General features: G+C 40.6%; 1 protein-coding gene across 1 annotated transcript in view; it reads left to right on the forward strand.

Moving 5' to 3' along the window:
• Positions 1–1,361: 1,361 nt before the first annotated feature.
• The window catches only part of LOC311056018 (protein NLRC3-like), a 27,713-nt gene continuing 16,957 nt past the window's right edge, over positions 1,362–12,117 (forward strand). Inside the window, exons 1-6 of the mRNA XM_084072358.1 lie at positions 1,362–1,386; positions 5,831–5,944; positions 7,188–7,301; positions 8,321–8,434; positions 9,497–9,610; positions 10,256–10,369. Coding sequence (XP_083928484.1) covers positions 5,877–5,944; positions 7,188–7,301; positions 8,321–8,434; positions 9,497–9,610; positions 10,256–10,369 — 524 coding nt within the window. The 5' untranslated portion in view covers positions 1,362–1,386; positions 5,831–5,876. The remainder of the gene's footprint in view (positions 1,387–5,830; positions 5,945–7,187; positions 7,302–8,320; positions 8,435–9,496; positions 9,611–10,255; positions 10,370–12,117) is intronic.

Below are 12,117 nucleotides of genomic sequence, written 5' to 3' on the forward strand. Positions count from 1 at the left end.
TTGCTACGAAAGAGCACTGCTATAAGAGCACAGCAAAATCTGACCAAAGCACATCTATAGTGTTCCCATTGTTCAAGTTGACTTTCCTATTACAAATGGGGGGGGGGGGGGGACTTACTTACCCCTTCAAACCAATACTGGTTCAGGACGTAAGCCATTTTCAACCTATCTTCATTCAATTGGTCATCACAAATGCTCATGATAATATGGTACCATTTTTGTCTACTCCTGGTTTGCTGTTGTACCATCTACTCAATTGCATTCATCTTGTGTCCCTGGTCTAAATTAATGATTGTTTTGTCAGCTACTCCGTTTTGAGAGAACAGCAAACCATACAGGTTAATGTAGGGCCATAGACACAGGAGTCATACGCTCCCCAGCTGTGATCAGCTGTCAGTCTGATGTTTGGGTTAGGGTTAAGGGGCTTACAGACCAAACAGACTGGTTCTGACTACTTCAGACTACTTCAGACTGCAACAGACTGGTATTTGGTTGGCAAAAGTTGGCATTTAGTCTGTCAGCCGACTTGCCATTGAAATGCTAATGCCCAGCCCAATGTGGGAACCCATTTACAAATGAAAAGGAAAAACAGCGCCCCCTCTGCTGTTCTTGAGACATTGCTTTCAGCCTAGGGTATAGGGCAGCCAGGTCTGCTTATTATAAGCGACTTTGGGCTTGTTTCCCTGCAAAGTCACTTGTAAATGGATGTTCCCAGCGTTTTTTCTTTTTTTCTTCACTGATGTGCAGCACGCTGCATGTTGTTGACACTACTTCTCTGCCACATGGCTACTCCAGTCGGCCAGTCGGCTAGCCCGTTGGCTAGCCCGACTGGACATGTCTGGTCGGCCGAAAAGGTCCCGACGGACCCCCGACGGACCCCTAACCGACTGGCCGACTATATACGACGCTTCCCGACGCCGATTCGGCCCCGATTCGGTGCGGTCTGGGAGCCCCTTTAGGGTTAGGGTTTCCAATCTACAACGCTTATACACACCAATCACAGTTCATGCTCTCAACAAAGCTGTGCGTTCTCGATGCTGCTTCACACACTGCTGTTGCTGCAAAATTAACACCTTTCCATTTCAGAGTCTTGCATAAAAGGCTCAAAGGTTATACTCAAAATGTGTATGTCTCAAGTTACTGAATTAAATGTATTGTTATTATACACATTATATACATGAGGGAGGGGGGGGGGTAGGGGGGCTTTGTGTCAGATTATTGACAACTTGGAGAGGTATTGTAACTAACTATTTGCATGACAATCTACAGTCTATTATTACAATTTCTACTATGTTGTCATTCAGCAGACGCTGTTATCCAGAGTGTCCAAAGTCCAAAGTACAAGATCACAGTAAGCACCATGGATCCTAGTCAACCAACAACAGGGTAAGTGGTCAATTCAATTAAGTGATAAGAAATGATGATTGAATAAGTGTTTTCAATCAGCCACACTTTTTGCTACACACATCACAGTTAATGTCACACTCTCAACAAAGCTGTGTGTTCAAAATAATGCTGTCAAAATGATGACGTTAACGGCGGTAATTATTTTTTTTGGAATTAATTGCGTCAAAATATTTGACGCATTTAATACATGTGCAGAATGGCCCCCCACCTCACATCTAAAATACACTTTTTGGACAGAAAAGAAAACATTTCACTGGAAGGAAAAAAAATTGTCAGTAGAAAAGTTCCATTGACCGGATCTGTAGGGGGCACAGTGGAGTAACTAAAAAAAGTTTTCCTTCCGATATGTTATTTTCTTGCCAAAAAGCGTATTTTAGACGTGAGGTGGGGGGCTCTGAGTGTTCCCACTAAGGAAAGTAGGCTTTCAACATCTTAAAAACAGCTTTATTTTGGTGAGTAGCGAAAGTGTATTTTTTATTTTTTTTACTACAGACGAGAGGCTGCACAGCCTGCGCTACCACGGGGGTGCGGAAAACGGCCCGAAATTGCTGTTGTTTTGTTTTGTTTAGAGCAGTGATTTTCAACCCTTTTCATATCAAGGTCCATTATTTGTTCGGCATTTGAGCCACTGACCACCATTTAATGAGATTCAGACCCAAGGCTTTACCTAAAGGACGACTTCACTCATTTTCAACCTATCTTCATATGATTGGTCCTCACTAATACTCATGATAAAATGGTACCTTTTTTCTACTCAGTCTGTGTCTCATAGGAGGGCTGTGCACAGTCCAGAAACCCGTCTACCAGTGACATCATCGTTAGGCAGGATTTTATTTTCCAACAAGATTTAACATTTTTTATTTAGACTTTTATTAACAGGAGAACAAATATTGTTCTCCTGTTAATTATTGTCGGCTTCTATTATTGCATTGATACTTTACAGGAATAGAAAGCCTGCAGTTGATGCCACTGGTAGACGGGACTCTGAACCGTCCACAGCCCCTCTTCTGAGACACAGACAGAGAAGAAAAAATTATCATGAGTATTAGTGAGGACCAATTATGTGAAGACAGGTTGAAAATGGGTGAAGTCGTCCTTTAAGTTAAAAGTATCAATACTGCAGTGTAGAAATACTCTTACAAGTAAAAGTCCTGTATTCAAAATGTGCTTGAGTAAAAGTACAAAAGTATTGGCATCAAAATATAGGCCTACTTAAAGTACCAAAAGTAAAAGCCCTACTCATTGTAAAGAATGTCCCATTTCACAAGTTCAAAATGTATTAAAAAAATATATTTTGAAAATAGCAGATCTACAAGCTCAAAGTGCTTTGGAAATTGGAAATGGGAAATAGTCCAGTAAAGTAATAATTCCTCAAAAGTGTACTTAAGTACAGTACTTGAGTAAATGTACTTGGTTACTTTACACCACTTCCCACTTAGAATAATTTGTTATATCTTTAGATAAGATTTCCATGCTGTATTGATGTTGGTACCATAGGAGAGATAACAGGCAAACGTTGATCAAAATAACAATTATTTAATTAAGTAATGCAGATGTTTATCAATGATTTAACTCTTGAGAGCGTAAAATTAAACATTTGGTTTCATCTTACACTCTCAAGAGTTAAAGATCTATAAGGGTCCATTGGTTACCAATTCTCCATCATTTAGCTGGGGACCACCTGCAACCCCCTCAAGGACCACTGGTGGTCCCCGGACCACTGGTTGAGAACCACTTGTTTAGAGGAATAGCAATGAGATGGTGAAATTATGTCATGGTATTATGGTGTATATTATAGATTGTTCAATATTAATACCACACCACACCACACCACACCACACTACACCACACTGTGGATTTGTTATAATAAACATGCATTCATACATACATACTGCATGTTAAATGTATATTTCCACCTTCTGTCATTTATCTTTCCATTCCCACAACAATGTCCAGAAAGAAATGGCATATTTCGGACATAGTTCAAATGGTGATTAATCCTGATTAACACATTGTTAAACTGTGATTAATCTGATTAAAATGTTTAATTATTGACAGCCCTAGTTCTCAATGCAAATGCAGTGATGGAAGAAGTACTCACATGTTTTATTTAAGTAAAAGTGTCAATACTGCAATGGAGAAATACTCTGTTAGTATAAAGTAAATGTCTGGAATTCAAAATGTACTTGAGTAAAACTATTGGCATCAAAATGTACTTAAAGTACCAAAAGTAAAAGTACAGTAGTCGTTATGCAGAATGTCCCATTTCAAGTTTTCAAATGTATAAAATGTATACAATAATCAAAATCTCCCAAAGGAACTAGTAACTAAAGTTTTCAAATAATTATAGTTGGGTAAAAAGTACAATTTTTGTCTCTGAGATGTAGTGGAGTAGAAGTAAAAGTATAGAAAATTCGAAATACTCCAGTAAAGTAAAAGTATCTCAAAATTGTACTTAAGTACAGTACTTAAGTACAGTACTTGAGTACATGTACTTAGTTACTTTACATCACTGTAGCGTGAGGCAGCTTGATGTACATAAGTACACCTCCTGGACATGAAGCTACTGTATACACGAATCCACAGAGCGCTGCCCTGTAGGTGGCGCCGCCATTGCTGCGGTGTCAAACTCAGTCAGCTGCTGCTGCGGTTCTGTCCGTCTGTTCACGTTACTCTTTACCTGCTTGGCTGTTGGAGCAGCCATAAACTACACAGGTTCATCCCGATTTTCTGTACATCTTTGTAAAGTTAGTAAAAAGCAGGTAAAAGAGTAACGTGAGCAGTCAGTGACTGCAGCTGACTGACACCGCGCAGCAGCAGCTGATCGAGTCTGACACCGCAGCAATGGCGGCGCCACCTACAGGGCAGCGCTCCGTGGATTCGTGTATAGTGTGTCAGTAGGGACTTACCCCCCCGATCCAACCCTTGACACTTGTGCCAAGCAGAGAGGCATTGTGGGCACCATTTTTATAGTCTTTGGTATGACTCACCCGCACTTTACTGTACAGTAACTAACAATTGACATGGCTTTATATAGTCTATTATAATATTACAACTATTTACAATGTTTTCATTCTGCAGATGCTGTTATCCAGAGTGATTTATAAAGTACAAGATCACAGTAAGCAGTGTGGATCCTAGTCAACCAACAACAGTAAACACCATGGACCCTAATCAACCAACAGCAGGGTTAGTGGTCGATTCATCAAAATGATAAGAAAACAAGTCTGTGCTACAAAGTCATTATTTGATTATTCTAGTATATTTGAGCCTGTTAGCTGGTGTACCAGTAATTACTGCAGAATCTTAAAGCTGCAATATGTAACTTTCATAATCTAAGGATTCAAGACAGTACATCTGAAATCAAAGTCATGAAATATGAGTAATGATAATTCATTTAAAATGTTATACAATTTAATAAACAGGACTGGTTTGAGGAGGTCAATACATAAATCAAAGTGACTATAATGTTGAGCATTACAATCATGAACATAAGCAATTTTCTAAAAGAAAACAAACACCAGTCTATTCCTGCACACATACCATGAGGAAGAGTGCTCAAAACATTGTTTTATACAATACAATAACCTTTGTGCAATGAATTGGGAGAATTTATTCACAATATTGCAAGTCTCTTTTAACAAATTAACACATATTGTACACCATAGCAAAACATAAAGTAGAATGAAATGAAAGGCCATGGGGTCACCAATTTGAGTAAACGAAACAAACAAACAAACAAACAAATGAATGACAATTTCCCCTCTTGGTTATCATCCTATCAGGGTTCATCATCAGAGATCAGAGTCTATAATCCACATTATTGCAAGTCCCTTTTAACACATCGGGTGCCAGCATTTTTTCATAACAACTTACCGTGGGTGCCAGCATTCTCCCCATTGACTGCGCTTTGCTGTTTTTCCGCGTGCGTTACAAGCAAATCCACGCAAAAAAAAGCTTTGATTCATGTTGTCCCATGAGCCTGGCTACAGGCTGGACGCGCATGACCGATTTTCCCCACAGGAAACAGATTCGGAAATATAGGCGTTTCAAAGTAGGAAATAAACAGGAAGCGGATGGGGGGAAAAAAAGTGTTTCCGGTGAGCGATCTGGCACTTCCTTCGCAGGATTACAATGGGTGCTCCCAGAGCTGCTCTAGCCCCGCCCGCGCGGAGAAAAACGAAAAAAAAACAAAAAGACTAAACTCACGGTTCAGACCGTGTTCGGCACCGAAGCTTCGGAACCGCCACTATGTAAACACACGGTTCAGACCGTGTTTGGCACCCGATGTGTTAAAATAAAATGTACACATTGTAAACAACAGCACTGACCGACCGACCGACTGTCAGACAGACAGACAGACAGACAATACAGTGTACAAATAAATAAAGATAATGTTTCACCTTGCTTATCGTCTTGTCAGGGTTCATCAGCAGAGATCAGAGTCTCCTGCACCCAGCTATGTCTCCATGAAGAGTGACCACTCCAAGGATGGACAGATTGACTTCAAAGATGGACACCACTCTACTGACCAGAGGTCAGGATGTTAAACAAACATAAAACAAGATAGATAGATAGATCTATCTATCTGTCTTGCCACTTTAGCCCGTCAGTCAGACAGACAGACAGACAGACAGACAGACAGACAGACAGACAGACAGACAGACAGACAGACAGACAGACAGACAGACAGACAGACAGACAGACAGACAGACAGATAGACAGACAGGCAGACATAACAAACTTCATAAACAACACCATCAGCAATAAATGACAGTACACCCAATACAGTGTTCTGTGCTATGCAGGATCAAATTAAATCAATCAATCAATTAGTGTCGTTACCGTATCAATAGAATACACTGATATTATACAGTGTCAACATCATTATCAGTACAATAACTGATACAGTAGCCATGCTGAACGTGTGTGTGACTGAGAGGTGTCTCCATGAAGAGTGACCACTCCAAGGATGGACAGATTTACTTCAAAGATGGACACCACTCTACTGACCAGAGGTCAGGATGTTAAACCAACAGAAAACAAGATAGATAGATAGATCTATCTATCTATCTATCTTGCCACATTAGCCTGTCAGTCAGACAGACAGACAGACAGACAGACAGACAGACAGGCAGACATAACAAACTTCACAAACAACACCATCAGCAATAAATGACAGTACACCCAATACGGGTGCATTTCTCCTTTCCGACATGTCGCCTTTCCGACGTTGACGAACCCTATACCTAACCCTAACCCTAACCCTAACCGCACGCGGAAGCCACTAGTCGGAGTGGTGAGATGTCGGAATGGAGAGTGAACACCACATCAATACAGTGTTCTGTGCTATGCAGAAACAAATTAAATCAATCAATCAATTAGTGTCGTTACCGTATCAATAGAATACACTGATATTATACAGTGTCAACATTATCATCAGTACAATAACTGATACAGTAGCCATGCTGAACGTGTGTGTGACTGAGAGGTTCAATGCATGAATCAACGTACGTGGCTAGAATGATTGTTGGTCCAATAATGACCATGTCAACACTCATGGATGTAAACAAGCAATTGTCTTAAAAGAGAAACACCTGTACCTCTGTTACCTCACATAAACCTGATTATTTTTAATTGGGGCAATTCATAGCATTCTCTCTTTTAAGATACATTTACACATATTTTAAAACCTTTGAAATAACATAAGAGAAAAGGCCATCGGGTCACCAAACAATGAAAATAAAGATGATGTTTCACCTTGCTTATCGTCTTGTCAGGGTTCATCAGCAGAGATCAGAGTCTCCTGTACCCAGCTGTGTCTCCATGAAGAGTGACAAATCCAAGGATGGACAGATTGACTTCAAAGATGGACACCACTCTACTGACCAGAGGTCAGGATGTTAAACAAACATAAAACAAGATAGATAGATAGATCTATCTATCTGTCTTGCCACTTTAGCCCGTCAGTCAGACAGACAGACAGACAGACAGACAGACAGACATAACAAACTTCATAAACAACACCATCAGCAATAAATGACAGTACACCCAATACAGTGTTCTGTGCTATGCAGAAACAAATTAAATCAATCAATCAATTAGTGTCGTTACCGTATCAATAGAATACACTGATATTATACAGTGTCAACATCATTATCAGTACAATAACTGATACAGTAGCCATGCTGAACGTGTGTGTGACTGAGAGGTGTCTCCATGAAGAGTGACCACTCCAAGGATGGACAGATTGACTTCAAAGATGGACACCACTCTACTGACCAGAGGTCAGGATGTTAAACCAACAGAAAACAAGATAGATAGATAGATCTATCTATCTATCTGTCTTGCCACATTAGCCTGTCAGTCAGACAGACAGACAGACAGACAGACAGACAGACAGACAGACAGGCAGACATAACAAACTTCACAAACAACACCATCAGCAATAAATGACAGTACACCCAATACAGTGTTCTGTGCTATGCAGAAACAAATTAAATCAATCAATCAATTAGTGTCGTTACCGTATCAATAGAATACACTGATATTATACAGTGTCAACATCATTATCAGTACAATAACTGATACAGTAGCCATGCTGAACGTGTGTGTGACTGAGAGGTTCAATAAATGAATCAACGTACGTGGCTAGAATGATTGTTGGTCCAATAATGACCATGTCAACACTCATGGATGTAAACAAGCAATTGTCTTAAAAGAGAAACACCTGTACCTCTGTTACCTCACATAAACCTGATTATTTTTTAATGGGGTAATTCATAGCATTCTCTCTTTTAAGATACATTTACACATATTTTAAAACCTTTGAAATAACATAAGAGAAAAGGCCATCGGGTCACCAAACAATGAAAATAAAGATGATGTTTCACCTTGCTTATCGTCTTGTCAGGGTTCATCAGCAGAGATCAGAGTCTCCTGTACCCAGCTGTGTCTCCATGAAGAGTGACAAATCCAAGGATGGACAGATTGACTTCAAAGATGGACACCACTCTACTGACCAGAGGTCAGGATGTTAAACCAACAGAAAAAGAGATAGATAGATAGATCTATCTATCTGTCTTTTCACTTTAGCCCGTCAGTCAGACAGACAGACAGACAGACAGACATAACAAACTTCACAAACAACACCATCAGCAATAAATGACAGTACACCCAATACAGTGTTCTGTGCTATGCAGAAACAAATTAAATCAATCAATCAATTAGTATCGTTACCGTATCAATAGAATACACAGATATTATACAGTGTCAACATCATTATCAGTACAATAACTGATACAGTAGCCATGCTTAACGTGTGTGTGACTGAGAGGTGTCTCCATGAAGAGTGACCACTCCAAGGATGGACAGATTGACTTCAAAGATAGACACCACTCTACTGACCAGAGGTCAGGATGTTAAACCAACAGAAAACAAGATAGATAGATCTATCTATCTGTCTTGCCACATTAGCCTGTCAGACAGGCAGACAGGCAGACAGGCAGACAGACAGACAGACAGGCAGACAGGCAGACAGGCAGACAGACAGACAGACAGACAGACAGACAGACAGACAGACAGACAGACAGACATAACAAACTTCATAAACAACACCATCAGCAATAAATGACAGTACACCCAATACAGTGTTCTGTGCTATGCAGAAACCAATTAAATCAATCAATCAATTAGTGTCGTTACCGTATCAATAGAATACACTGATATTATACAGTGTCAACATTATCATCAGTACAATAACTGATACAGTAGCCATGCTGAACGTGTGTGTGACTGAGAGGTTCAATAAATGAATCAACGTACGTGGCTAGAATGATTGTTGGTCCAATAATGACCATGTCAACACTCATGGATGTAAACAAGCAATTGTCTTAAAAGAGAAACACCTGTACCTCTGTTACCTCACATAAACCTGATTATTTTTGAATGGGGTAATTCATAGCATTCTCTCTTTTAAGATACATTTACACATATTTTAAAACCTTTGAAATAACATAAGAGAAAAGGCCATCGGGTCACCAAACAAATAAATAAAGATGATGTTTCACCTTGCTTATCGTCTTGTCAGGGTTCATCAGCAGAGATCAGAGTCTCCTGTACCCAGCTGTGTCTCCATGAAGAGTGACAAATCCAAGGATGGACAGATTGACTTCAAAGATGGACACCACTCTACTGACCAGAGGTCAGGATGTTAAACAAACATAAAACAAGATAGATAGATAGATCTATCTATCTGTCTTGCCACTTTAGCCCGTCAGTCAGACAGACAGACAGACGGACAGACGGACAGACGGACAGACGGACAGACAGGCAGACAGACAGGCAGACAGACATAACAAACTTCACAAACAACACCATCAGCAATAAATGACAGTACACCCAATACAGTGTTCTGTGCTATGCAGAAACAAATTAAATCAATCAATCAATTAGTGTCGTTACCGTATCAATAGAATACACTGATATTATACAGTGTCAACATTATCATCAGTACAATAACTGATACAGTAGCCATGCTGAACGTGTGTGTGACTGAGAGGTTCAATGCATGAATCAACGTACGTGGCTAGAATGATTGTTGGTCCAATAATGACCATGTCAACACTCATGGATGTAAACAAGCAATTGTCTTAAAAGAGAAACACCTGTACCTCTGTTACCTCACATAAACCTGATTATTTTTAATTGGGGCAATTCATAGCATTCTCTCTTTTAAGATACATTTACACATATTTTAAAACCTTTGAAATAACATAAGAGAAAAGGCCATCGGGTCACCAAACAAATAAATAAAGATAATGTTTCACCTTGCTTATCGTCTTGTCAGGGTTCATCAGCAGAGATCAGAGTCTCCTGTACCCAGCTGTGTCTCCATGAAGAGTGACCACTCCAAGGATGGACAGATTGACTTCAAAGATGGACACCACTCTACTGACCAGAGGTGTTGTGATGATTATTTAATCTTAGTCTTTTTAGAAATGTCCTGTTAACCAAAGTAAACTAAAAGTAAAGTAAACACTTTGTTAATACCATCAGACATATTGAAATATGACGAATGGGAATTCATTTAAGGTGTGTACACACTGTAGGATATTTTGGTCCGATAATGCTGCTGGGGACCTTTTTGCTAGCCTGGTAAACCCTCCCTCCGGAAATCTCGTTTCCATTTGATTTCAGGAGTGAGTCTGGCCTGAACCGCCTTTCTGCAATATTCGCTGTGGGCTGGAGTTGGGCGGGAGTAATACCGTTGACTGACAACCCCTTCAACCAATGATCGTTTTTCCCCTTCAGCCAATCAGCAGTTCATTTTGACAAGCTCCAGACTATGTGACGCAACGGGACTTTTGGGACGGCCATGCCGAAAATAGGTTGCCTTATTGGGATTGTTACGACCCTATAGGTCTAGTCTAAGGATCGCAACATAATGACGGAAAACCACAGCACTTGAATGAATTAAATTGTATTTATTACTCAAAAACAGCAAGTATAGAGTAATACTGAATACAATGAATGGAGTGAAACTTGAAACAAATAACAAACAAATTAATACTACTACAAGGGATGAGAATGAATGAATAAACAAAAGGAATGAACACAAAGAACAAAGCAGGCTAACCAATAACAAATAATAACTAAACAAACAGAACAGAAGACTCCTCAAGAGGAGCTGTAAGGCACCATAGTCATTGGTAGTTCATAGAATAGGTGGTGGGGGAAAGGAGGGACAGAGTCTCCGCTCACACTAGTAAGTGCTGGTGTTTCCCCCCAACAAGTGTCAGATACGAATGAGCCTTTGTAGGAGATCTGCAGCCGGTCTGTCAGTCGTAACCATGGAAACGAAGCGAGCAGGCCAATCCGTGGGGGTGATCACTCCCCACGTGCCGATCCGTCGTCAAGCCACGCCCCCATGCCACAGGACGACTGAGATTGTCAATGAGTGATCAGCCAACGCCCAGGCCAGCGCTCTCACTCATTATGTTGCAACTCTTAGGCCTACTATATAGAATATGGAAAACAAACATAACAGCACCTTAACAAATAATAACCTAATAATAATACTACTAATAATAATAATAACAACGGCCCCCTGGCCGTAACAGGGATACATGCGTGTCACTCCCCGCCCCTGCCGGTTCTCTAAATTTATATTTTTAAATAGGCTCTGTCATGATTAATTGACCACATTTATGAAGTTAAACAACTAAATTCTATCCAAACAATATCTTATTAGTAAATTCCGTGCCTCAAAAAAGAAGTTTGAGACCGTTTTAAACCCGAAAATAAGAAGTGACGGCACTCGGACAACAACAATGGCTGCCGTTCGTCTTTTGTCGGCCCCAGTCAGGCTGCACTCGGCTTCATTCGGGCTCACTCGAACTCGCCACCTGATTGGCCAACTGTCGCTGTCAATCACAGAACGATGTGCGACGACGCTGATAGGCTCGTCAGTTCGGCGTATAGAGCGATTATTGCAGAAATGCGGTTCAGGCCAGACTCACTCCTGAAATCAAATGGAAATGAGATTTCCGGAGGGAGGGTTTACCAGGCTACCTTTTTGCGGGCTTGCCGACAAACCCCCCGATGATCGGGCTGTGATCGCCAAGGTTTTGCTCGCTGTGTGTGAAAGGCTCTACGAGAGGATCGGGCCACGATAATAGCGCTCGACGATGCCTTCCCGAGGGTTCCTAG

Source organism: Gymnoscopelus microlampas, assembly GCF_963454915.1.
Source record: "Gymnoscopelus microlampas genome assembly, chromosome: 11".
NCBI lineage: Eukaryota > Metazoa > Chordata > Actinopteri > Myctophiformes > Myctophidae > Gymnoscopelus > Gymnoscopelus microlampas.